Genomic DNA, 25720 nt, shown 5'->3' on the forward strand with positions numbered 1-25720 from the left:
CTGAGGAGGTAATAGCTGTTTACCAGACAGAGCGCACCGTCTTTAAGTATGTCATAAAGATCAGTGGTTTCCACTCTGTTAGTGTCTTTATAAGGAAACAATAACACCATCAAAACACAATTGTGTGGTTTGTATGTCCAGTGTTTCTGGGCATATGTATTAGCGATTCTTTCACAACACCATGTGTTGGGACACGCCAACATGCCAACTATTATTACAGATGTCCCTGATACGTTTATGACAGACTCTCATTCTGAAGCCATTTAACCCAGCGAATAAACTACCATTAGAGGTGCAACCGGCCCACATGGTAAAACAATACCCTGATTGGGTGTAAGATGTCATAGATGCCAAAGATGGGCCCATGGATAGATTCCAGCACCTACAGCAACAGCATCCACCCTGGTGTATAGGCAAAACAACAAACAGCAAACCTGCTGCCTGCACACTCGTTCATGCATGCAACCACGACCGCGGGGTGGACCGCTCTCTCCCTCCATCCCCTTCACCCCTACAACCCATTATTCAGGGATGGAGGGAATATTATTGTTGTACTTCACATAGTCAGGCAAAGTTTGCTCATTAAATACATGTGGGTGTTTGTGTACACGAGTTCGCTATCAGTTCGCATCTGCTCTGAAATCAGCAGGACATGTCGGAAAGCATGTGCTGATCTCAGCAGATCTCCAACTCTGATTTGGCTCAGAGCTGTTGATCTCTGATCATCTGTGACCTGAAACATATTAGGAACATTATAATAATATGATATGTAGATATGCAACTAAAGAGAAATAATAGTTAACAGCTGTTCTATGTGTTATATGCTCACTTTTAGTGTTTAGTATGTTTTAGTATACATTTAATTCTATTAATGATGAAAGGCTAAATGAAATGTTTGTGATCGTAGCTTATAGCGAAAATATATATAACCTAGTTTTCCTGGGTTGAATGAATAAAAAGCAACTGCCTTCTTTTTAAATAAGATTGTATTTATTTTACAAATTTGCACAGTTGGGGAATAGTGGTGAGCACTCGTACAAGTAAACACAGGTAATGTGTGTAGCCTGACACACACACACACACACACACACACACACACACACACACACACACACACACACACACACACACACGCAAAGACACATCAACAGCACCGGTTACACACTTACAGAGCATTTCACCTTCTTCAAGTGTAAACCAGATCAGATTGTGTCCATCGTTTCCATTTCGCACATTCACAACGCTTCAGTGACTCAGTGACGTCTAACAACCAAAAGATGTGAAGTGTCATCATGTACAGGTACTGGTACCATTTGGCTGTGGCGCCGTGACGGGCCGGTGCCAGCTGAGGTGAAGCTTCCAGTGGTTTTGCTGACGCTGAGAAGCCCAGCTGTGAGGCTTCGAAGGCAGGTTCCAGAAGAGGTGTCGTTCGGTTTCAATGTTCACCATTTCATGGATGTGATTTATATATAATTTTGAGCTTGTGGCATCGTATTGGAAGCCTGGACAAATTCCATTTACCTAAAAGCTCAAGCTAAGCTAACACCTTATAAAATGTTTTCTTGGTAGTATCTTTGTCATCTTATGTTAAGAAGAACATTGCAAATAAAAAAAGGAATAGAAAAGGCTTCGATTGTCTTCACGCAATTCTTTGTGAGGAGAGATCTCCGTAAGAATTTTAACAAAACATATCTTTGTGGTTTATAGTTACAGAATTCTCAGTAAGATTTGGAAAGTTGAGACGTTCAGGGGAGGGACGGTCGTGGAGGACAGGGTGAGAGGTAGAAAAGCAGACAAGTAGGGAAGTGAAATCTAGTGGAAAACATGGAGGTCCCCGTCGTCCTCGTCCTCTGTGCGCAGTGATCTCACTTTGACCTGGACTACAGCTCCCACAGTGCATCTCTCCCGAGTGACAGACAGATTCCGCCGGTCATGAGAGTACAGAGTGACCCCTCGGCTGATCCTTGTGTTTGTTTTAGTTCGAATGTGCTTCTTGAGCATGACAGTGTTGCAGAAACCAGACACAACAAGCAGCGGAATGTGAAAACCATTAAAAATCCATGTCCGAGCTCGTGCAGGGGGAGGGATTCACACCTCCACCTGCCCCTGCGACAGATAAGCCCTGAGCTGCTGGGCCGCGCTCACGATCTTCCTCTGGTGTCCCAGCAGGTTCACGCCGAGGTTCTGGACATCACTGAAGGAGAGCAGGGATTTTAGTTCAACTCACTCAGAACACCAGGTGTTTTTTCATGTGAATCATTATTGCTGATGTGAATGTTCATGAGGCGTTTGAGCATTTCCCCTCAGTGACCACGTGTACTCACTCCATGGTGAGCCTGCTGACTCGGTCCAGTGTGTCCAGATGGGCCCGGTCGAACTCCTCCTGGTACCGCTCCATCCGCAGCGCCTTCAGCCAGTCGCTGACGGTCGACACGGCCGACAAGTCCGTGGGCGTCGGGCTGAGCAGCGGCTGAGAGCAGCTTCTGTTAAAGTACAAAAAAGAGACTAGAGCGTTTACAAAAACAGCCGATCGTCCATCGCCTGCTGGCCCGGAGCCCCGGAGCCGCGGTCTCACCGGGTCGGCTCCGCCTTGAGCGAGGCCGGGTGCCGGATGAGTCGGTCCAAGGAGGACAGCAGCGAGTCGAAGCCCGGCCGCTCGCCTCGCTCCGCCTGCCAGCACTGAAGCATCAGCGAGTGTAGGGCGGGGGGGCAGTTGTGGGGGGCGGGGAGCCGGTACTGGTCGGCTACTGCTTTCATCACCTGCGGAGAGAGAGAGGGAGCCGGGGGGGCTTGAGACATAAGTAGGGCAGATGGCATGAGCAGCCTGGTGTAATTGCCTCACATAAAAGGTCACTGATCACTGAGGGCCTCTAAGAGAAAATTATGCAAATTCCAGCTTCCTGGCATTTTGTCACCATCTAAATGTGTCTATAAATATAAATAAAGAAGAGGACAGATTTAAAGGGTTTGCTGAAGTAGCTTTTTTGCAGTTTGAGGAAGGACTTTTATTGTTAATTGCATATTGTCAGGGACTCGGGCAGGCGGCGGACCCACATGCACAGCACGACGGCAGGATTATGATAAAGAGGTTTATTCTTTAAGGCACGGTCAGACGGTCCAGGTCATACACACAGGATCACGGCAAAAGCACAGGCAGGGATAAGGCACACTCACGGTCAGTAGATAATCCAGGGTCGGGCAGGATACACGGTGCAAACAGGAATGAAACACGAGAAACACGAACACTCAGGGAACTCAGGAAACTAGGGACGCTCAACTCAGGAACACATGAAACTAGGAACTAACGAACTCGACAATCTGGCAGGGAACTAAGGACACAGGTGGTGGTTAAATACACAGTGACTTGATGACTAACAGAGTGCAGGTGTGGGTAATGACCAGGTGAAGCAGGGACAGCTGTGACAGGACATGAACCGGAAGTGAAGCTTGAGCAGACACAGAAACCGGGAGACTACCAAAATAAAACAGGAAACCACTAGAAACACAAAGCCAGATCATGACAGTACCCCCCCCCCATGGCGCCTTCCACGGCGCCCACGGAAGCCCCCCCCCCCCAAACCAGGGCGGGCGGAGGGTGGTCCCAGGAGGAGGGACCGAATCCCAACCCCTCAAGGCAAACGAGCAGGGTGGGTGGAGGGAGGACCGGAGGAGGGCCAAAACAAGAGTCCACATGACATGACAAAAGTCCACGACCAGGAAAACAACAACGACGTCTCGCCGCTCCCTCTTAAGGCGGGTGGAGACGCGGCGAGATCCTGCCCAGCCGCCGCTGAGGCAGAGGGGCACACCCAGTGCCCCTGGGCTTGACCAGCGTCCACGGGGATCCCCCCCAACGGCGATGTCCTCCTGGGGGACGCCGATCCAGGAGGCTGAGGAGTCGAGGCGGACGACGCCGCAGGAGGCAGCGCCATCCACGCAGCAGGAGGCGCCGAGGGCGAGGCCACCAGTCCGGCAGCCGAGACAAGGACGAGGCAGGAACCAGCGGCGTCCTCCTTGGACCACCGCGACGAGAGACAGGAACCAGCGGCGTCCTCCTTGGACCACCGCGACGAGAGACAGGAACCAGCGGCGTCCTCCTTGGACCACCGCGACGAGAGACAGGAACCAGCGGCGTCCTCCTTGGACCACCGCGACGAGAGACAGGAACCGATGCAGGTGCGGTCAGCGCCGGACCGCCAGGAACCGATGCAGGTGCGGCCGGAGCCGGGCCGCCAGGAACCGATGCAGGTGCGGCCGGAGCCGGGCCGCCAGGAACCGATGCAGGTGCGGCCGGAGCCGGACCGCCAGGAACCGATGCAGGTGCGGCCGGAGCCGGACCGCCAGGAACCGATGCTGGTGCGGCCGGAGCTGGGACGGGAGCGACCCCCTCCTGGAGGTCGGCAGGAACTACGACGGGAGCGACCCCCTCCTGGAGGTCGGCAGGAACTACGACGGGAGCGACCCCCTCCTGGAGGTCGGCAGGAACTACGACGGGAGCGACCCCCTCCTGGGGGGCGGCAGGAACTACGACGGGAGCGACCCCCTCCTGGAGGTCGGCAGGAACTACGACGGGAGCGACCCCCTCCTGGAGGTCGGCAGGAACTACGACGGGAGCGACCCCCTCCTGGAGGTCGGCAGGAACTACGACGGGAGCGACCCCCTCCTGGAGGTCGGCAGGAACTACGACGGGAGCGACCCCCTCCTGGAGGTCGGCAGGAACTACGACGGGAGCGACCCCCTCCTGGGGGTCGGCAGGAACTACGGCGGGCGCGACCTCCTCCTGGGGGTCGACAGGAACTGCGGCGGGCGCGACCCCCTCCTGGGAGTCCGCCGGGACTGCGGCTGGCGCGACCCCCTCCTGGGAGTCCGCCGGGACTGCGGCTGGCGCGACCCCCTCCTGGAGGTGCGCAGGAACTGCGGCTGGCGCGACCCCCTCCTGGAGGTGCGCAGGAACTGCGGCTGGCGCGACCCCCTCCTGGAGGTGCGCAGGAACTGCGGCTGGCGCGACCTCCTCCTGGAGGTGCGCAGGAACTGCGGCTGGCGCGACCTCCTCCTGGAGGTGCGCAGGAACTGCGGCGGGCGCGACCTCCTCCTGGAGGTGCGCAGGAACTGCGGCTGGCGCGACCTCCTCCTGGAGGTGCGCAGGAACTGCGGCTGGCGCGACCTCCTCCTGGAGGTGCGCAGGAACTGCGGCTGGCGCGACCTCCTCCTGGAGGTGCGCAGGAACTGCGGCTGGCGCGACCTCCTCCTGGAGGTGCGCAGGGACTGCGGCTGGCGCGACCCCCTCCTGGAGGTGCGCAGGAACTGCGGCTGGCGCGACCTCCTGGAGGTGCGCAGGGACTGCGGCTGGCGCGACCTCTGGAGGTGCGCGGACTGCGGAGGCGCGACCCCCTCCTGGAGGTGCGCAGGGACTGCGGCTGGCGCGACCCCCTCCTGGAGGTGCGCAGGGACTGCGGCTGGCGCGACCTCCCCCTGGAGGTGCGCAGGGACTGCGGCTGGCGCGGCCTCCCCCTGGGGGTCCGCCGGGACTGCGGCGGGCGCGACCCCCTCCTGGGGGTCCGCCGGGACTGCGGCGGGCGCGACCCCCTCCTGGGGGTCCGCCGGGACTGCGGCGGGCGCGACCCCCTCCTGGGGGTCCGCCGGGACTGCGGCGGGCGCGACCCCCTCCTGGGGGTCCGCCGGGACTACGACGGGCGCGACCCCCTCCTGGAGGTCCGCCGGAACTGCGGTTGGCGCAACCTCCTCCTGGAGGTCCGCCGGAACTGCGGTTGGCGCGACCTCCTCCTGGAGGTGCGCAGGAACTGCAGCAGGCGCTGCCTCCTCCTGGAGGCCGGCGGGCGCTGTGGCTCCGAGGGTGACAGGGACTGGAACGACCGCTACAGGGCCGACGGGAACGGGACCAGAGACAGGGACGACCTCTACTTGGCCGACGGGAACGCCCTCAACTTGGCCTACGGGAACGCCCTCAACTTGGCCTACGGGAACGCCCTCAACTTGGCCTACGGGAACGCCCTCAACTTGGCCTACGGGAACGCCCTCAACTCGGCCGACAGGGACAGGAACTGGAACGACCTCAACTCGGCCGACAGGGACAGGAACTGGAACGACCTCAACTTGGCCGACAGGGACAGGGACTGGAACGACCTCAACTTGGCCTACGGGAACGCCCTCAACTTGGCCTACGGGAACGCCCTCAACTTGGCCTACGGGAACGCCCTCAACTCGGCCGACAGGGACAGGAACTGGAACGCCCTCAACTCGGCCGACAGGGACAGGAACTGGAACGACCTCAACTCGGCCGACAGGGACAGGAACTGGAACGACCTCAACTCGGCCGACAGGGACAGGAACTGGAACGACCTCAACTCGGCCGACAGGGACAGGGACTGGAACGACCTCAACATGGCCGACAGGGACTGGAACGACCTCAACATGGCCGACAGGGACTGGAACGACCTCAACATGGCCGACAGGGACTGGAACGACCTCAACATGGCCGACAGGGACTGGAACGACCTCAACATGGCCGACAGGGACTGGAACGACCTCAACATGGCCGACAGGAACAGGAACGGCATCTACTTGGCCGACAGGAACAGGAACGGCATCTACTTGGCCGACAGGAACAGGAACGGCATCTACTTGGCCGACAGGAACAGGAACGGCATCTACTTGGCCGACAGGAACAGGAACGGCCGCAACTTGGCCGACAGGAACAGGAACGGCCGCAACTTGGCCGACAGGAACAGGAACGGCCGCAACTTGGCCGACAGGAACAGGAACGGCCGCAACTTGGCCGACAGGAACAGGAACGGCCGCAACATGGCCGACAGGAACAGGAACGGCCGCAACATGGCCGACAGGAACTGGAACGGCCGCAACATGGCCGACAGGAACTGGAACGGCCGCAACATGGCCGACAGGAACTGGAACGGCCGCAACATGGCCGACAGGAACTGGAACGGCCGCAACATGGCCGACAGGGACTGGAACGGCCGCAACATGGCCGACAGGGACTGGAACGGCCGCAACATGGCCGACAGGGACTGGAACGGCCGCAACATGGCCGACAGGGACTGGAACGGCCGCAACATGGCCGACAGGGACTGGAACGGCCGCAACATGGCCGACAGGGACTGGAACGGCGTCCCCTCCGGAGCTGGCATGACAGCTTACAGCTGCCGAGCTCGACGGGGGAGACGTCGGGCCTGATTGGGTGGGGCTAACAGTCGTCAGACGGACGGTGCCCTCTGACGGGGACAAGGACTGAGCGTCACACGGCTGAACTGGGGTCTGGGCAACACACGGCTGAACTGGGGTCTGGGCAACACACGGCTGAACTGGGGTCTGGGCAACACACGGCTGAACTGGGGTCTGGGCAACACACGGCTGAACTGGGGTCTGGGCAACACACGGCTGAACTGGGGTCTGGGCAACACGCGGCTGAACTGGGGTCTGGGCAACGCGCGGCTGAACTGGAGACTGAGCAGCGCGCGGCTGAACTGGAGACTGAGAAGCGCGCGGCTGAACTGGAGACTGAGAAGCGCGCGGCTGAACTGGAGACTGAGAAGCGCGCGGCTGAACTGGAGACTGAGAAGCGCGCGGCTGAACTGGAGACTGAGGGCCGCGTGAGAGCAGGAAATCCTCCCAGGGAAACAACCATGGAGCTGGGCAGGTTGGTGCAGGCACGACGATCCGACGGGGCGGGGAGGAGGAAACCGAAACCATCGGCGGTGCGACCGGCGCTGGCGTGGTGCAGAGCGCGTCGCTTAGCTCGTCAAACTTCGCGCACAGTCGCTCATAGAGGCGATGAACACTGGGGTGATCTAACGCGGTGTCATCGTCCTCCAGCGTCAATATCGCCACCTCCACGGCGCAGCGCTGGCCCTCCGGGTTACTAGCCCGTCGGTAATCCTCCGCGAGGATCTCGAAATAAACATGTAGGTCGCTGGGTAGCTCGGCGCAGGTAAACTCCATACTTCCGCGGGAGAGTTATATTCGCCGTAAAAAAAAACAAGGAAAAACAGTCACTGACCTGACCGGAGGCTAAGTGCTGGCTGGGTCCAAGTTTGGCCAGATTGTTCTGTCAGGGACTCGGGCAGGCGGCGCGGACCCACATGCACAGCACGACGGCAGGATTATGATAAAGAGGTTTATTCTTTAAGGCACGGTCAGACGGTCCAGGTCATACACACAGGATCACGGCAAAAGCACAGGCAGGGATAAGGCACACTCACGGTCAGTAGATAATCCAGGGTCGGGCAGGATACACGGTGCAAACAGGAATGAAACACGAGAAACACGAACACTCAGGGAACTCAGGAAACTAGGGACGCTCAACTCAGGAACACATGAAACTAGGAACTAACGAACTCGACAATCTGGCAGGGAACTAAGGACACAGGTGGTGGTTAAATACACAGTGACTTGATGACTAACAGAGTGCAGGTGTGGGTAATGACCAGGTGAAGCAGGGACAGCTGTGACAGGACATGAACCGGAAGTGAAGCTTGAGCAGACACAGAAACCGGGAGACTACCAAAATAAAACAGGAAACCACTAGAAACACAAAGCCAGATCATGACACATATCATTACGCCGCAGAGGTAAACATTTCCATTGTGACTTCTCCTCCTTATACTCACTTCCTGATTGCTCATGTCCCAGTATGGACGCTCGCCATATGACATCACCTCCCACATCAGCACGCCGAAGCTCCAGGCGTCACTAGCCGAGCTGAACTTGCGGTGCTGAAAGGCTTCCGGCGCCGTCCACCTCACAGGAATCTTGCTGCCCTGAGGGAGGACCCAGAGAGACGGTGACGACGCCGCACGCACCCAGCACTCAGCCGGCCACCGTTTCCCAGCACGTACCAGCGAGGCCGTGTACGTCGGCATGTTGTGGTCCAGGCCCCTCATCAGCCGGGACAGGCCAAAGTCCGACACCTTGCACACCAGGTTGGAGTTGACCAGCACGTTTCTGGCTGCCAGGTCCCGGTGCACAAAGTTCCTCTCGGAGAGGTAGCGCATGCCCGCGCCCACTCCCCTCAGCATCCCAACGAGCTGCAGGATGCTGAACTGGCCCTCGTTCTCCTGCAACGTCACGCACGGGGGTTACAGGGGACAAGACGCCTGGTGAAACCTGCGCCATGGAGGCCCTCCTCACCCTGAGGAACGCATCCAGGGGCCCGTTCTCCATGAACTCAGTGACGATCCTCTCTGGGGGGCTCCGAGTGATCACGCCCTCCAGCTTCAACACGTTGGGGTGGTCGAACTGGCCCAGCACCCCGGCCTCACTCAGGAACATGCCCTTCTCCCTGTCGGACGCCCCCCACCGCAGAGTCTTCACCGCCACCAGCACCTCCCTGCGACCCACTGGACGATAGCGGCCCCGGGAGACCTCTCCGAACTGGGCTGGAGTCGGAAGCAGGTGGACAGGTGAGACCAAGCAGACAGGTACCGCATATTTACAGCAGCATTTAAAAGGAGAGGGAGCTACCTGCTCCAATCACCTCCTCAATCTTGAGGTGAGTGGGATCTATTTCTCGGGCGAACTCCTTGACCGCCTCGCTGGGGTCCTCGTATGTGGACGGGTCCACATAATACTTCACTCCTCCTGGAGGCAGAAGGCATTTCTTAGAATCTACTTTCCTCTAGATCGATTTTTTTCAAGTGTTGAGCGAAACGCGGCTGCGCTGACCTCGGTTGCTGATGTACCTCTGGAGCCGGTCGCTGTACGGACTCTCCCTTCGCTTGCTGCCGCGCAAAAACAAACAACAGAGGCGTCAGAACGCATGGGACGCGACGCCGCAGGTCCGACCTTGTCTACGGATCAAGCGCCTACCTGCGGAACACAACAACAACCACGATGGCTGCCACAACAAGCAGGAACGCCGCCCCGCCCATCACCGAGCCGACCAGCAGAGGCAGCCGGTTCTGGATCTGGTGGGAGTGCTCCTCTGTGGGGGGAGAGGGTGGGGGGGGGGTGGGGGTGGTGTGGGGGGAGAGGTGGGGGGGGGGGGGGGTAGGTATTAGGATGGCTATCACGTGAATGGCAAACAGTCACTCAGTCCGGGGGTCGTACCCAGAGGCAGCGTGGTGAAGTAGACGGTGCTGCTGTACGGGCCGTAGCCGCGCTCGTTGCGAGCTCGGATCTGGAAGGCGTAGATGGAGCCGGCGATCAGCGAGCCCACCGTCACCGTGTTGGTCTCGCTGTAGACGCTCACGGCGCTGTCCACGTCCGAACCCTGGGGGGCACAGAGAGACGGACATTCACGACTCCGGCCTCCTGAGCCGCTGTGAGACCGTGAGAGCGAGGGAGCGCACCTTGTCGTAGTATCTGAGCTGGTACTCCAGGATGTCTCCGTTGGGCCTGTCCGGCTGAGGCCACGAGAGGGTGATGGAGTCTGGGGCGCGGCTCAGCTGGTGCATCATGGGAACTGTGCTGGGGACTTTTAGACACAGCATATTATTTCTTAACGCTACAGTCTTTCCTTTGACGGTCACAGATCAGCCAAACAGACACTAACATGCTCCTCTAATGGTAACTGAGTAAAGATGAGTGACGGGACTGGCCACATGGGGGCAGCGTTACAGAGGATGATCAGCTGATCAGCAGAGCAAAGTGGAGTGGAAGGGTTTTATGGGGAGCAGGATCTGGTCCCAGCCGCTAGATTTGCTGGCTGGGCTCATTGAGGGAAAATCCATTCGCTTAATCAATTCCAGGAGGACGCCCAGAAACATTCTTAGATAATATACGCTCATTGAAAGTTCTAATCAATCTAGACTGATTTCTTGCATAACAGTGTACTTGGCTGCACAATGGCCTATTCTCCTTCCCGGCTCCCTTCCTCTCTATGCTTTTGTCTTCCCGTCTCTCATTTGTCGCTTTCTTTCTCCGCGCTGAACATAATGGGCTCTGACAGAATCCTGTAACCTCGAGCAACCTCCTGTCCAAAAGAGCAGGAGTAGAAAAGATGGAGCGGCGGGAGAGAAACTGACACACACACACACACACACACACACACACACACACACACACACACACACACACACACACACACACACACACACACACACACACACACGCTCACCTGACTGGCTCGTAGTGAAATTGATGCTCGCGTATCGAGCTGCGAAGGGACTCAGCGCTGACACCTCGTTCATGGCCTGCACCTGTCGATAAGTCACAACGATACAAAGGCCTTTCATCTCTGTTTACTTTTGTAACATGCTTCTGTGTTTGAGAAACAAATCCTGACATGCAGCGGTGTTGGCAGGTCAACATGCCCCAGTAAACGGCCGGCTACGATTCAGGAGAACGGAGCCAAACCACAGTAAATATGAGCTGATGCTGATCCCCGCATGCAGGGATCATAGGGGACCTGCTTCCTCCGAGGCTCCAGGAAATGTTTACCCAGTGTTCACTTTACTCTTAACCCAGGAACCCATTACTGCCGAAGGGAAGATTCTGAGGGATGTGAAAATAAAATGGAGCATGTGCTACACGTCTCTGATCACGCGTTGTATTTGGTGTATTATAACTTACGGGTCCGCAGCCGTACCTGTATGAGGTAAGTGACTCTGGTCAGCAGGTTGTTGAGCGTGACCTTGCTTTGCTTCAGGTTGGTCTGCGAGGGGCTAAAGGTCACGCCCTCCCCGCACCAGGAGCACGAGGCCGGGTTGGCGACGGTGGGCGAGGGGCAGGTGCGGCACACCACCCCGTACCACACCTCGCCGCGGCCGCCCATGTCGGGGGGGGCGCCAGCGCAGGGCCACGCCGCCGTTGCCGCTCTCGTACTCCCAGGTCAGCGCCACGGGAGCGGATGGAGGAGCTGGAGCAGAGAAGGACGTGGATTATTTAAGAAGTGGACATCTGGAGCTGAAATGTTTGAGGTATGAAAAAAAACCTGAGTGCATTTGAATAAAACCAACGAAATCACGTCATGAGAGTAAGAGGATTTAAAAACTACTTATAGTGAAACTAGATTTTTTATTAATTGTGAGGGGGAATTCGGTCTGTCTGTTGAATGACAGGTGACTTTAGGCCACGATGGACCAGGCATCAACAAGCAGACGGGCAGCGCTCACTGGTGCAGGCGGAGGAGTTGGCGTCGTTGGCCGCTCGGTAGAAGCCGCTGCGACATTCGCACACGCTGGATCCCTCCCGGCTGGTCCTGCTGTTGGAGGGGCACGGCGAGCAGGGAGCCGAGCCCGAGACCGCCTTGAAGGAGCCCACTGCACAGGCTGCAGGGAGACACGGAGGCGCACAGTCAGACGAGGCCAGTGCCGCACCTGCAGGCAGTCAGCTGTTGAGCTGTTAGGAAATGATGGGGAGCGACAATCCGAACTCTGAGACCCGCTTTGGATCAGTGTGAGTGAGCTTGAGCATGTCCCACCTGTGAAGAAAAAAGATGGATGGATGGATGGATGGAGCCGCCGCGTCCGCGTAACCCGCCTTCGGCGCCGGGCCGGAAGGCGCAGAGAATAAAGGGATAAAAGGATTCCTGTGTTCTCGCTCGTCGGGACGAGCAGAGTTTGCTTTAAAACAGGTGTGAAGAAGAAGAGATCACGGGGGGAGACGTGAAGGTGGAGGCGGATCGGAGACAGAGAGATCAGTGGGAGGAGGAGCACGGGCTCCAGGTGACGGGTGGAAATAAAAAAGGAGGGAAAGCAACCCCCTCCATCTTTAATGGCCGGGCTGCACTTTAGCCGACGTGTTCGCTTACGACTCTGACATCACACATGAATTTATAGTCAGGCCGTGAAGAGCAACAACTCCCCCCTCCCCCCTCCTCATCCACCTGCAGCAGCCAATGACAGGGCGAGACCTCTGCCCCCCCCCTTCATCGTACCTACTGTACCAGCCGACATGTAGGCTCCGCACCGACATCATGAGCGTACACACATTTACCTCCTACATGTGATGGTTTCCTCCGTTCACCATACAGTTTTACATACATACATACAGTTTTTTTGCTTCACTCATATAATAATTTATTGACTTTTGATTTTATTTTAGGTGCACTTTAGCACATACTTCCAACCAGAGGATGAGCTCTGCATGCTCCAAAAATAGGTCAAAAGAAACAAAGAGGAGCGGCACCGAGGTGAGTAATTTGATGTTAACATAATACTTGGGCATGTAGATTGCTGACCCACATTCTCCCTCTCTCTCTCTCGCTCCTTTTTTCACGTTCTCATTCCTCCTTTTGGCTCTCGGCATAATCTCCCTCTCTCACGCAAACACACATAAGCTTGGACGCAGATGCGACCACACAACAGGAGAGATGGGTCCGACCGTGGACGCCTTCCCCCAACCCCCAGAACAACCCCCCCACCACCACCACCACCACCACCTCCACCCCACCGGCCTCTCATTTCCCTGTGTTGTGTTGTTTTACACAGACGGACAGGGTCACGACTGCCTCACGCAGCCTGGCAGCAGCCGAGGTCGTCTCACGTACAATAAATATTCTGATAAAGTAAATATTTTGCTTTTAGTGCAAAACACTACAAATCTACACATTCTCATAAGTTAATTTAAAAACTGTAAAATTACTGTAAGTAGTCTTCAAACGTATAAAGGATGAGTGAAAAGAAACACAACCTTTCACCTATAATCAGGAAATGACACAATGCAAATTAGAATAATTAAAGATGGAGGCGTAATTTCATGTGTTTATAACAGCTGATTGTCCTTCTTCGTATTGTTTGGCTGACCTTGCCGTATTAAGTGTTTTATTTCCAGCGTGCAGGCCATTTCTCTTCTTCCTTTTGGAGGCTGCTTTTGTTCGGCACCTGCCCATTGAGGAGCTCCCTATTCATTCAGGTAGAACATCTCCCCTCGTCATCATTTCAGTGGCAGCTTTCACTCGGCAGTCGCAGACTCATGACACAAGGTCAACCTGGACTCAGCATCTTGAAGATCCCCTTTACAGAAGCCTTGTTCCTAGAAGCGGCTCGAGCAGGTTACACATCAGTGGATCTGCTGTTCCGTAACAGTAATGTGGATTTGGATTTCTAAAATCTGCACCGGATTCCGGAACCTCGGAGCCAAATCAGGGCTTGATTAAAAAGTGTTGACCTTCCAGGGCTCTTATTGCTCTACTCGCACTTCGGAGCCAATGTGCTAAATTAATTTCCTCCACTGACTGGCGTGGTTCAGGCCCTGACAGCACAGAGCCAGCGCTGCATCATTGTTGAGCTGCACTGCGGTTTTTCCAATAACTGCCGGGAAAAGCCACTAAATGGTAACGACAGTGATAAGTCTCCACTCCCTGTTGGATAGAATTTAATTTAACCCGAAATGACCCCTGTTTGGTTAAAAGTCGTCTTTTCTGGACCACAGTCAAAAACAATCTCACACTTGCACTTTCACTACGTCTCTTGAACAAATGTTTGCGTTTCCCACCACGACGGGCCTCGGTTCTGGATAATCTGACACGCTCAGTGTTCCACAGGCACGACATCAACAAGGGTTTAAATGAAGCATTTGAGCATTTAGTGCAAATCCTTGTCCCAAATCCTCGACGGTGGCTTAACGTCCCACAGGACTCAGACAGAGGGAAACGGCTTGCTTGAGGGTTGCGGCACTTTCTACCAGCGCTGGAACTGCCTCGCGTTAATAGGTGCAATTGTGTCTCGCGCTCGGTCGTGCTCGGGCGCGCGCTGCTCGCCGCCGCGGCTACCTCGTGAGATCCAAATGTCAGCGGACAGGAGCGACTTTCCGCTGCTCGGCGGGAAAACGGAACAGCGGCGGACAGCTGCCGCGCGTCGCGTGCCCTCGCCCTTTCGCGAGAGACTGAGGGCACGTTTCACCCACGAGCTTCGAATGTCACCGCGATGTCACGGGAAAAACCTCCTAGCTTATATCCTAGCGTCTTTAGCCGCGCGGCCTGATGAGGAACCAGTTCGCGCCCACGCAGCTGTGTGCTTGCTACGATGACGTCAGAACAACGCGCCGCTAATTAGCTTGCTTTTCGCTTACCTTGTCATAATAGTCTCATAATTAAAGGAGGCCATTGAATCTAAATATAGAGCGCTAATAGAGCTGTGTGTAGTTAAAGGCAATCATTTAACACTGCTTTTCATTTCCATTAGACTGAGAGGAGGAGGGACTGCGAGAAGCTTATTTGTCCTTTACTTGAGGGACCAACGTGTAATAGTCTCACACGGATTTGAGACAGAGTTCATTTACATTCTAGCGACTTATTGAACAGAAAGTAGCCTAATGCATTTAATTCAAAAGTAGGAAAAGTGTGGATGTGTGAATTACTCATCTATAGGTTAAGATGGAACGTCACCAGAATAAATGACTAAATGTCAGTTCACGTCTCCATAAAGTGTTTCTCCCCCAGAAGTGTTTGATGCGCTGGTGCCAGAAATAAATAACACTTTGCAGACGATGGATTCTTAATCACAGCTTCCAACCAAGACACAGGTTCGTCTCACTTTTTATAAAATGTCTTCGGTGCTTAATTCAACCAAGAACAAGATGTACAAGTCGTGGAGCCGAGAAAAGCTTTACCGCTCCTCTCTCTGAATGGGCCACTGTTAATACCCCCTGACAAACCCGCGGCCAGTTGACCATCTGCCTCCTTTCTCAGCATTCCCAGGGAGTCAGCGAGCAGAAAACAATGTAATGATGCCAATTCCCATCATTAGTTGGTGAAGTGATCACCAGAACGCAATCAAACGGGACGGGGAACAACGAGCAGGAAGCCGGGGCGGGTGCGTTGGACCCGCTGCAAACGTTGGAGGGCGGCTCGTCGGCACCAATCAGAAGCAGATGCAGGGCAAAGGAGCGAGCGCGACTTTCACAGCCGACTGGGCAGGAACGGAGCAAGTCAGCGGAACTTGGCCCCATGTGAGAGAACTAAGTACTTATGTATGTTAAAATACCTGCTAGCGTTGCTCATGCACGCAGATCGGTGCATGAGCAACGCTAACATACGGGACGCGACTCACGGACACAGTCGTTAACTTGGATCTGTCTATCTTTCACCCCCCCCCCCATCATCCACCCCTCCCCTCCCTGTGGTTTCTGTCACATGTTCACAGACGAGTGGCCATTACATCGCCGTGACCTGAATGTGTCACATCCCTCTCTCTCTCTCGCTGCCTCTCTTCTTCTTCTCTCCCTCCTCTCGCTCTCTCCCTGCATCCTTCCTCCGTCTGGACATCTCTCTTTTTCAACTCCCTCACTTACACCCACTTCAAGAAGTGTGAACGCTTTTGACCTGTTTTGCAATTGGTGACCTCAGCGCTGTCTGTCTGGTGGTGACTGTGAGCCCCCCCCCCCCCTCCCCTCACCCTTTCCTGCTTTCTACATACTTTACCTTTAATTACAGTAATGGCACATACAGACTCATTTATCAATAAATCACAGTGTTTCCCTGCAGGTGCATTTTTAAATGTCATGGCAAACAGTGGGCGCTGACTTAGCATCACTAAAGAAAGCTCTGCGAGGATAAGACCAAGCTCCCTGCTCCTCGTGTCATCCCGACCTGACCCGCCTGCCCTCGATTTCCTTTAGCGTTTACGTCAGGCACAGTTGTGCATCAGAGCGACAGCCGCTCGCTCCAGTATCGATCCAGGCGGGATGTATCTGAGGAGAAACCAAACAGGGAGCTGACAGGAAGTCAGGCCTGGCTCCCAGAGCTGACGGATAAGCAGCCGCTGTGATGCAACGTCATTTTACACCGCACCATTTAAGCAGACATGGAACCTGTAATAGAGTGTTGCGTGTTGGTTCGACTGTGGATTTGGAGAATGTGACAGCTGGACTGGCGAACTGTCCAGCGCGTTCTGTGCATGTGGACCAGTGACAGCTGCTCCAGCAGCCTGCGAACCCTTCACAGAAGAGCTCAGGATCATGGACGGTTGCTAACGTGACGTATTTCTCTTTAAAACTCTTACTGTGGAAATAGATGCTGTTTTAAAATCAGATTTTCAAGGCATCTGCTGTTTCTTGATGAGCCATGAACCCGCTCAGCACACGGGGCTCCTCGGACTCACCCGTGCAGGCGGATCCATTGACGTTGGGCTCGAAGCCTTCGTCGCACACGCACCCTCCGACCGGAACCATCCACTCCCCCTCGGCGTTGCAGTGCATGCGGGGGGCGGCGCCTCCCTGCCTCTTGCTGTGGGGGACGCACGTCCCGGTCACGGGCACCAAGGCGGTGGGCTCGGCCCCCGACGGCGTGGCGGGGTACGACGCCAGGTAGAGGCTGGTGGCCGGGCAGCGGCGGTAGAAGACGGACACGCCCATGAGGGAGACGCACGCCCCGCTGTCGACGATGGCCAGGACGAACCTGTAGCAGAGGGTTCACGAGGACGGTCAGAGCGTCGGGTGGGATGATGTTAATGACGCGTGAGGGACGGCGGGTGCTTTACCCGTCGCGCGTGAGGGGGGCAAAGCTGCGCGTCTTCACGTTCACACGGCTGTATCTGTTGGGCTGGTACTGATGAGGGGAACTCTGCTCCACCTTGGAAAAGCTCTTATCGGCCGCGATGGTGTCGATCTTCACCCAGCCCTCCCGGGTCTCTCTCTCACCACTGGACGGCTGCAGAGGCGGACAGGACACGGTTAGAATGCACAGATGTGAGCGCTGCACTGCTTCCTTCTTCATCAGCCGATGATTTGCCCGTTTAAAAAGCTTCTCCTTTCCCTGAGGAGCGAAGCATTCAGCTGTACAAGTGTTGCTTGCCCCCCTGCTGTGACTCTGGCTGCATATGCAGCTCAGGCTGGTTGCGCCCCAAAGGAATTATGAAACAAAGCGAAATAAACTGTCTTTGTGAGGTTCAGACCGACAGATTCACTGCAGTGAGTCTAAAACGGTCCAAGTGGTTCATTTTATGTCTTCGTGCGATAATTATTGGGAGACGACTTTCACTTTCGTGGACCACAGTGACACATTTTTCTTGCATTTAGCATGTGCTTCACAGCCGCGCGGTCTGAAGAAGCCGTCCGCCACAGCTCCTCCTGGCGGGAGCCACAACAATCACAGTAATTATACAATTACTCCTTGTCACAGAGTGATGAGAGGTTGTGCTGTTGTGGCGCAACATCACCCAAACAACAACACTGACATTTTAATTCCACTAAACTGTATTTCTCTGCTCTCTCTCGTTGCTCTGCTCATGCAGCTTTTTTGGGTTTCCTTCCAGGCGCCCCGGCGCTGCTCACCTCAGCCACCCAGGTCTTCTGCAGCTCCCTCTGGGAGTCGGCCTGCTTGTAGTACAGCGTGAGGGTCTCTCTGCAGGTGGGCGACGGCGACCTGAGGCTGGCGCAGTCGCGCACCGAGAAGCGCAGCGTGACGAAGACCCGCGGCGCCGAGTGGCGGTACAGGAAGGGCGTGGCCAGCCAGTTGTCCTGCAGGCGCGGGTTCTGGTTCACGTTGCAGACCTCAAAGGTCCGGATGAGCTTCCCACGGTCGTCCAGGACGCTGACCTCATCCCACTGAGCGAGACAGGAAGAACAACATCAGCTCGTGGAAACTTCATCATAGGAGGAGATTGTGTTAGCTGTTAAACCCTGTTTGTCTGAGTTTGGCTCCTTCATGTGTCTTTAAACCTGGTTTACGTGTTACATGTTATGTGGCTCCTCTCCTGCTCCGGCTGTTTGACATCATTGTCCTGCTCACACAACACACACTGATATTGGATCTACAAAGCTGTTTGTTACTGTCCCTGGTGATGTAGGTCAGCTGGATGTCAATGGCTTTCCACTGCACAATTAGCTAATCAACGATTACTGGATAATTAAACCATTTGTAGTATTTTTAGCACTTTCTCGCTTTTAGCATATGCAGACATTTAAATACTAGATGATAGTTTACAAAAACGTCAGCTAAAGTGTATTGTGTTTAACAATAGAACCACATGAAGCTTAGCCTCAGCAGCTTTAGGAGGAATGTTGGGAATGTTAATAGCTTTCCGAAAACATCATAAACCACTGCGCTAAAAAAAACAGACATTTAAAACAAAACCTTTTGAAACTGAGGGGACCATGTGTTCTGTTTCAGTGGTGTATCCTCTGGAGACCGTGAACATCAAGACATAAATTAATGCCAATTTATCACCAGGTTATTGACATTGTTTAACTATTTTTCTCTAAATAACTCCATCAAGGCTCAAATATCAGTGTAAAATATTGTTTACAGGGTATATTATTTCTAATTTGATGCACTAGTATAATACTGAGCAGAAATATACCATGTGGTTGGTTCATCCTTCGCAGTGGTTCTGCGTTTGCCTGTGGACATTTTGCTGCCGTTTGACAGGTGGCAGACAGTTGTGTGTCCGCCTGGTGGCATCTGTTGTCCAAGCAAAGGAGGGGTTTGGACATATCTTTGTTCATTTGAATATCTGTGGACGCACTGGTGGGTTTACTCCATTTGTGCCTTCCGAGAGAAAGACATGAGCTCGGAGACGTGCGACTGAATGAAACTCTGTCAGATGAGTCAAAATGTAAATGAAGGCACAGGGTTTAGTTTCAGCAATTATACAGTACAGTGCCTCCAAGGATGAAAAGCCTCTGCTTTGAGCCTGCGTAGCCCTGAGTGACAAGCAGGGCCTTTTTCTGTTGTAACACAGAGGAATTATGTATTAGGCCTCATCATGACTATTCTGCCTGCAACAATGGCAGCAGGACAAAAGGTCCTGACACCCTCTCAGGGTGCATTTGGTGCGTGTGTGCGTTTTCTGTTTGTGCATGTTAGATCATCTCTGAATGCTCGCGTCTCTTTCTCTGTGTGCTTCTGACAGCCAGTATACATATATTTGGTCCAAATGGAATAATGATAAGATAAGTGAGCAGAGAGACAAAAGTCTGGGGCCCTGTCGTTTTGATGGACTGAAAGGACAGCTCTCTCCCCCAGTCTGCGATGCATTCGCTGCCAGACGGGGGAAACCAGACAGAAGGGACGACAGACAGCTCATGATGTGGTGGAGGGATGCAGATGGAGAGCGAAACAGCGGCGAGAGAGTGATGGGAAAACAGAGAATGTGTGTGTGTGTGTGTGTGTGTGTGTGTGGCTACAATCAAAGCTCAATGTGAAGAAGGCCAGAGCGTTTTGGTGGAGGCCGAAGCCGCTGGTGTCTGTGTGTGGCATTGCGTGCTTTTCTACCTTTGTGGAAAACGCTGCTATCATTTGTTCTCTGACCCCAAAAACACCCACGCCCCTCTTTCCTCTCCCTAATCTGTTTCCCCTGGTCTCGTCTTCTCCATCCCACATGAAGAAAGACGGGAAAAAAAACTGGGCAGATTGGGGAGGAGGGGGTGGATGAAAGCACTGAAAGGAAAGAAACAAATAGGGGCGACTCATCCTCCTGATTTAATTTGAACCGAAACGCCACGCAATCTCTCTGGTGTCAGAGGACAGAGAGAGGCAGGGCCTCGGACACAGGGACACACACATTAAGACTCCAATACATATGCATGGGCACACACACAAGGCAAACACACAAGAGGAGTGAGGGCAGTGGAAAAAAAGCGACAACCGCTGTAGGAAATGGAGAGTCTCCGCCGGTGTGACACTGAGGGGAGATGAGGGGCAGGCTGGAGATTGAGCTGGGGATAAAAGGAGGAATAGAAGGCAGAGACGTAGTGGCTCTGGGAATGTGAAGGGCAGAGGGAGGAAAGATCAAAAGAGGGAGACACAGAAGCAGAGACAAAGACACTTGTCAGTGCATTAAAGGAAAGGAAAAATGGTGGAAGAGAGAAGAAATTGGGGGGGGGCTCTCCACAGCCCCTAAAGCGAAGGACAAGATGGGATGAGAAGAGAAAGGAGAGGAAAGGGTTAAAAAAAACGTCGCTCCTTTTCTCCCCCTCTCTTGGTCTGTCTTTCTACTTTTCTGAGCTTGATGCCCCGGGTCAAACAACCATATCTCCATCTTAGGAGCACTTCCCATCCAGCGACAGTAAAGCAAAAAAAAAAAAAAATCACGCGAATCTTCAGCTCGCGCACACACACACACACACACACACACACACACACACACACACACACACACACACACACACACACACACACACACACACACACAAACACACACACACACACACACACACACACACACACACACACACACACACACACACACACACACACACACACACACTCACACACACACACACACACACACACACACACAAATGGACGGCCGCCTATTAGCAGCTGCCACCGCGGTTCACAAAGTCCCAACACACATGGGGCCCTAATTAATCCAGCACTGTGTACAATTATGGGCCGGCGCTGGGGGCCAGACGGGGGCGATAATGACAGCGTGTGGAGCCGGAGCTCGGCGTAAGGTTGGATAAAAGGCTCGCTGGAAGTGAGCACGTCTGCCAGATGTTCACTTCAAGCGGCCGCACACCCGCGTCGTCATTTCAGGCTCATGTTCACCAAAATGTCCATGTACAGCGTGACGCTGACGCGGCCGAGGTTTGAACGGGGTTGAAGGAAAGCACCGTCGCTCCTCGTGCAGACACATGACGAACGCGGCAACGGGGACAATGTATGTGTGTAATTATGAGCCATATTAGAAGCGAGTCACAATCGCTCACAGATGAATGAATTTAACTGACCCGAGACTTGACCCAAGCACAGTCACGCAAAGACCCCCCCTCCTCCCACCACACATACACACACTGCCCCCTACACCCCCCAACCACACACACACACTCACACACACACACATTCACTGAGCTCAAGGCAATACAACAACCTCAGATGAGAAGCTGCTCTAGACTGGCAGATCTATGGATGCAGCGCAGCAATCTCATCATGGGTGAAGACACTGTAAGGGCCCATAGAAGAAGATTACGGGGACATTTCGGGCCTCAAGGCCGCCTTGGAGGCAAGGTGAGCCGGTGCTTAGGCTCAGTGCCACCCGCCTGCAGCTACACCAATCAACGTCAGATGCCAGACATTCAGCGAGATAATGACGCTGACCTTAACCCGTCGCTACGAAAACACCTTTAAAACTCTACTCTCAAAGTTCGAGCTGATTTCGTTTTCGCAGCCTGTATTTGTCCGGTCCAATCGTGACAGCCTTGGAAATAAGGTATTCTGCACGGTTGATGCACAGTTCTACTGAGCCCGATCAGAACCAAGAGGAGAAGACAGAAAACTGACTAGAAACACAACGAGCTCTTATCTTATACACAATGCCTTTAATGTGACCATATTGTAATAATGAATAATAAATGAAGTACAAATGTCAGCAAATGGCGCATATAGAGGCATTAATAAAACATACATGGCTACACACATTCCAGGACAGTGTTAGTGCTTAAACCTTCATTCTATCACCCTGAAGTCCAAACCCAGTGATAACGAGCCTGGACGGGACCGGCGGAACAGGTTCCTCCGCCGCCTGCTTACCCCCGTGTCTGGATAGGTGGTCCAGCCCAGCTCTGAGGTAGACTCTGTCGTGTCCAGCAGCATCACTAGGAAACAAAGACAGAAGAGAAGGAGCGTGAGAAAACGCGCAGACGGGACCCGCAGCTTTCAATCTGCCGCCGTTAAGTGTTTAAAGTCGGAACGGCTTTTAAAAGCAGACAGTCCTTTTAACCCTAACCACAGCTAATGGGCACGTCCAGGGCTGGTCCACGTCCCGCTTCCATGTTTCCCTCCTGTGCCACGGAGCCAGGAAGGGCTCCAGCTGTGGACATCTGTCAAGCCTAATAACCCATCGCGTGCACTGACACATTTGGGCAAAATGTTCTATTGTTTAAAAAATTAAACTGATTGACCCGATGTGACACAGCGATTAAAGGTCACATTTTCCAGCTTTAAAAGGCCATAACAGTTAGTGTCACATTTCATTGACACTTAGCGAGCTGATGCGTCTGCAGATTGTGGGGGGTGATAATGCTCGGAGTTGGATGCTCCCGCCTCCTCTGGGCTGGCGTGTAAAGCATCAGAATCGCGCTTGTGTTCCTATAAGTGCTTTAAAAACGCGAGCTTAGAAAGAAATCACACACACACACACACACACACACACACACACACACACACACACACACACACACACACACACACACACACACACACACACACACACACACACACACACACACACACACCGTGCGGCTGAGAGCTGCATGCTGACACATGGCAGCTTCCCACACAAAACCCCAAGCTCTTGAATTTCCCATTAGTATTCCAGGACCGTGGCGGCTGCCACCGCCTGCACTCGCCTCTGACTGCGCAGAGGCCAAGGCTCCGCGCACAAAAGCGCCTCACTTCAGGTCTGGATGAGCGCACAGGCGGTGTCAAGGGGGGAAAAACACACAGCGGCCGATTCCATGCAACGCAACGCTAAGCGCCCGCCGCGCAAACACTCAGACCCACGAAGAGACGCGAAGCATCCGTGTCTGTTCATCAATGAATTATTCTCACTTTTTCATGCTTTTATTTCCATTTCGTCTCGCTCCACTGTGGAAAGATTATCTACATATTCATCACACGCGGGCTGAGATTTGTTTATTCAAACGCACTGAATCCAAGAAACCGATGCCGTTTGTGGTTCATGACACGAATCGCTCGACTCTCTGTTCCCTGACCTCGCTGTAAACAGATTTTTAGGATTAAACCCACAGATGGACGCGCTGCAGATCTGATTCCCTCCAGTCGTCCTATCTGATTTCACCCACAGCCCGGTCCAAACGTCACTCTTCCTAAATTCACACATTTCCCACGGACGTTCCCTCAGGATTTGGGTTTTGATATGAATTGTGTCAAGAAAAAGAAACAAATGGACCGTGACGGGAGCGGATTATATGCCGCCACAGGCATCAAAATAGATTTTTGTGCTGCATATGTCTGAGCAGACTGGTGATCGGGATAAAATCAGCTGGAAGAAGACTTAATCCATGGAGCCAGGGCGTCCAAATCCTTTCTGAATAATGACAGTTGGCTTTAGTGACATACCTTTTTTGTTTAATACCACACAGCGCTGTTTCACAACTCTATGGATGATGACATGGAGACTGCCTATTGATAGATTCACAAGCCCCGTGTCACTTGTCAATAATCATCCTTCATTGTCAAGCAAATGATTTCTTGTATGATTCATTATGTAAACAAGTCACGCAAGCGGCACAGGCCTCCACCACATATAGTGACCTCATTAACCACCGTTCCCTTTCTATCAGATATGAAGCGAAAACACCCACAAGTGCTGCAAACGTGTCACTCCAAATTTAATTAACCCTCGGCTTCGGGGCACAGTCACGCATAAATAAAATACAACAAACTATTTTGACATTAATATTCATGCCTCTACTATTTAGCTTCTTGTCTCGGGGGCCTCGGGGAGCGCAGGTCCTCGCGTCACCTCCGCACTTCGCGTGTCAAACCTGCACGAGAGCACTCTTCAAAGAGCTCCGTGCGCGCCTCATTAGCGCGCGCGCGCAGCGTTTCGCCGCGGCGTCCGGCGATAAGCGCCGAGCGCCGCGGTGCGCGCACCTTTCGGGGATTAGCGCGAGCCGGGGCGCCGTGACTGGCGCCTGTGAGCGCGAGACGCCGGCGAAAAAGGGAGGGACGTTTGGTGGCGGGTCAGTAAAAGCCCCTTTATTTAACTCTCACGCCATTGGTCCAACTCTGGACCCGAGACACTCAAAGTTTGTCCCCAACAGTTCGCGCAAGTGCTGAGTCCGCAGTCTGTGCTCTGAGTGGTGCTTTAATGCACGTCTGCCACATCCCCGTTCCCCACTCAGGCCTTTTACTCCCTCCACTCAATACCTCCACCGCCTCCATCTTGTCCCCTGTCCCTCTCATCGTCTCCCCCTCTGCATATGTGTATTATTCATCTAAAAAGTGACAGCGGCGCAGGCCCGTGTACGTTTGAACGAGGAGGTGCGCTCTGCTCCATTATTGATGCCGCGGCCGCCGTGCGCATGGGGAGAGAAGAAGACGAGACAATGGCGCGGAAGAGGACGGCGACGGGAGCGAGATTGTGTTTGTGCATATGAATGTGCTCCCGTGGCTCGTCCCCGCTCCGGCGCGGGGGTGTAAATGCGCTGCGCTGTTGTGCAGAAGTGACCTGCATTAGTGGATGGCGGCCGTCTCTGCCGCTGAAGTGCTCACTTCAGCTGAGTGCCCCCCCCCCCCCCCCCCCCCCCCCCCCCCCCCCTCTCTCTCTCTCTCTCTCCATCTATTTTCCTTCCCGACACTTCGCCTCTCGCGCGTGCACCGACACTCTCCGGCGCTAAGTGTAGCGCTGTCGCTGGTGTCACGCCCGCTCGGCGGTCGATGTCCGCCGCTCCGCGACACGTATTCCCAGCGTTAGTATTAAGAGCCGCTACCAGGCCGCTCGCAGGCACACGAGCGCGCACCTGTTCCCGCGGTTCCTGCGTTGGCGCCTTTCGTCCCCTCGTCTCCGCCCGCTGCCTCGAAGCTCCAGATGCTCCCACGCGCAGACAGTCGGTCAGGAACGAGGCCCACACAAAGCCGTCATTACGACGCACCGCAGCGAGAGGGTGATCCGCCAAGACAGGGCGGGAGCAGACGAGCGGGGGAGGAGGGGGGAGGAGGGGGAGGGCGGGGGATTAACGCGATTCCAGAAATAAGCATGCACATGTCGGAGGGAGTTATCAAAAACTCTCTGGCGGTGGAGCTGAATGAAAGTGCAGCTGCAGCAAACAGCACTTAAGCCAGGTTAGATGACAGAGCGGCACCGAGGCTCTGAACCGGCACAGGTGGGAGGAG

The 25720-nt window shown here is 54.4% G+C and overlaps 1 protein-coding gene and 1 long non-coding RNA gene across 2 annotated transcripts; one reads left to right on the plus strand and one right to left on the minus strand.

The window, feature by feature from the left end:
• Window positions 1–958: 958 nt before the first annotated feature.
• On the minus strand, window positions 959–25458 carry ephb6 (eph receptor B6). The gene is given in 20 exon segments (XM_055503092.1): window positions 959–2194; window positions 2325–2483; window positions 2576–2760; window positions 8646–8795; window positions 8874–9092; window positions 9166–9413; window positions 9499–9615; window positions 9700–9755; window positions 9844–9958; window positions 10084–10246; window positions 10326–10450; window positions 11093–11174; window positions 11564–11759; window positions 11761–11833; window positions 12090–12245; window positions 17019–17314; window positions 17397–17566; window positions 18190–18462; window positions 22391–22455; window positions 25348–25458. Coding segments are annotated over 19 exon segments (2952 nt in total). The 5' UTR covers window positions 22454–22455; window positions 25348–25458; the 3' UTR covers window positions 959–2088.
• LOC129603145 (uncharacterized) lies at window positions 14715–18302 on the plus strand. The gene is made up of 3 exons (XR_008692810.1): window positions 14715–15867; window positions 17935–18009; window positions 18171–18302. It is a non-coding gene; the product is annotated as an uncharacterized LOC129603145 (long non-coding RNA).
• Window positions 25459–25720: the final 262 nt, after the last annotated feature.

Source organism: Betta splendens, chromosome 16 (assembly GCF_900634795.4).
Source record: "Betta splendens chromosome 16, fBetSpl5.4, whole genome shotgun sequence".
Taxonomy (NCBI): Eukaryota; Metazoa; Chordata; class Actinopteri; order Anabantiformes; family Osphronemidae; genus Betta; species Betta splendens.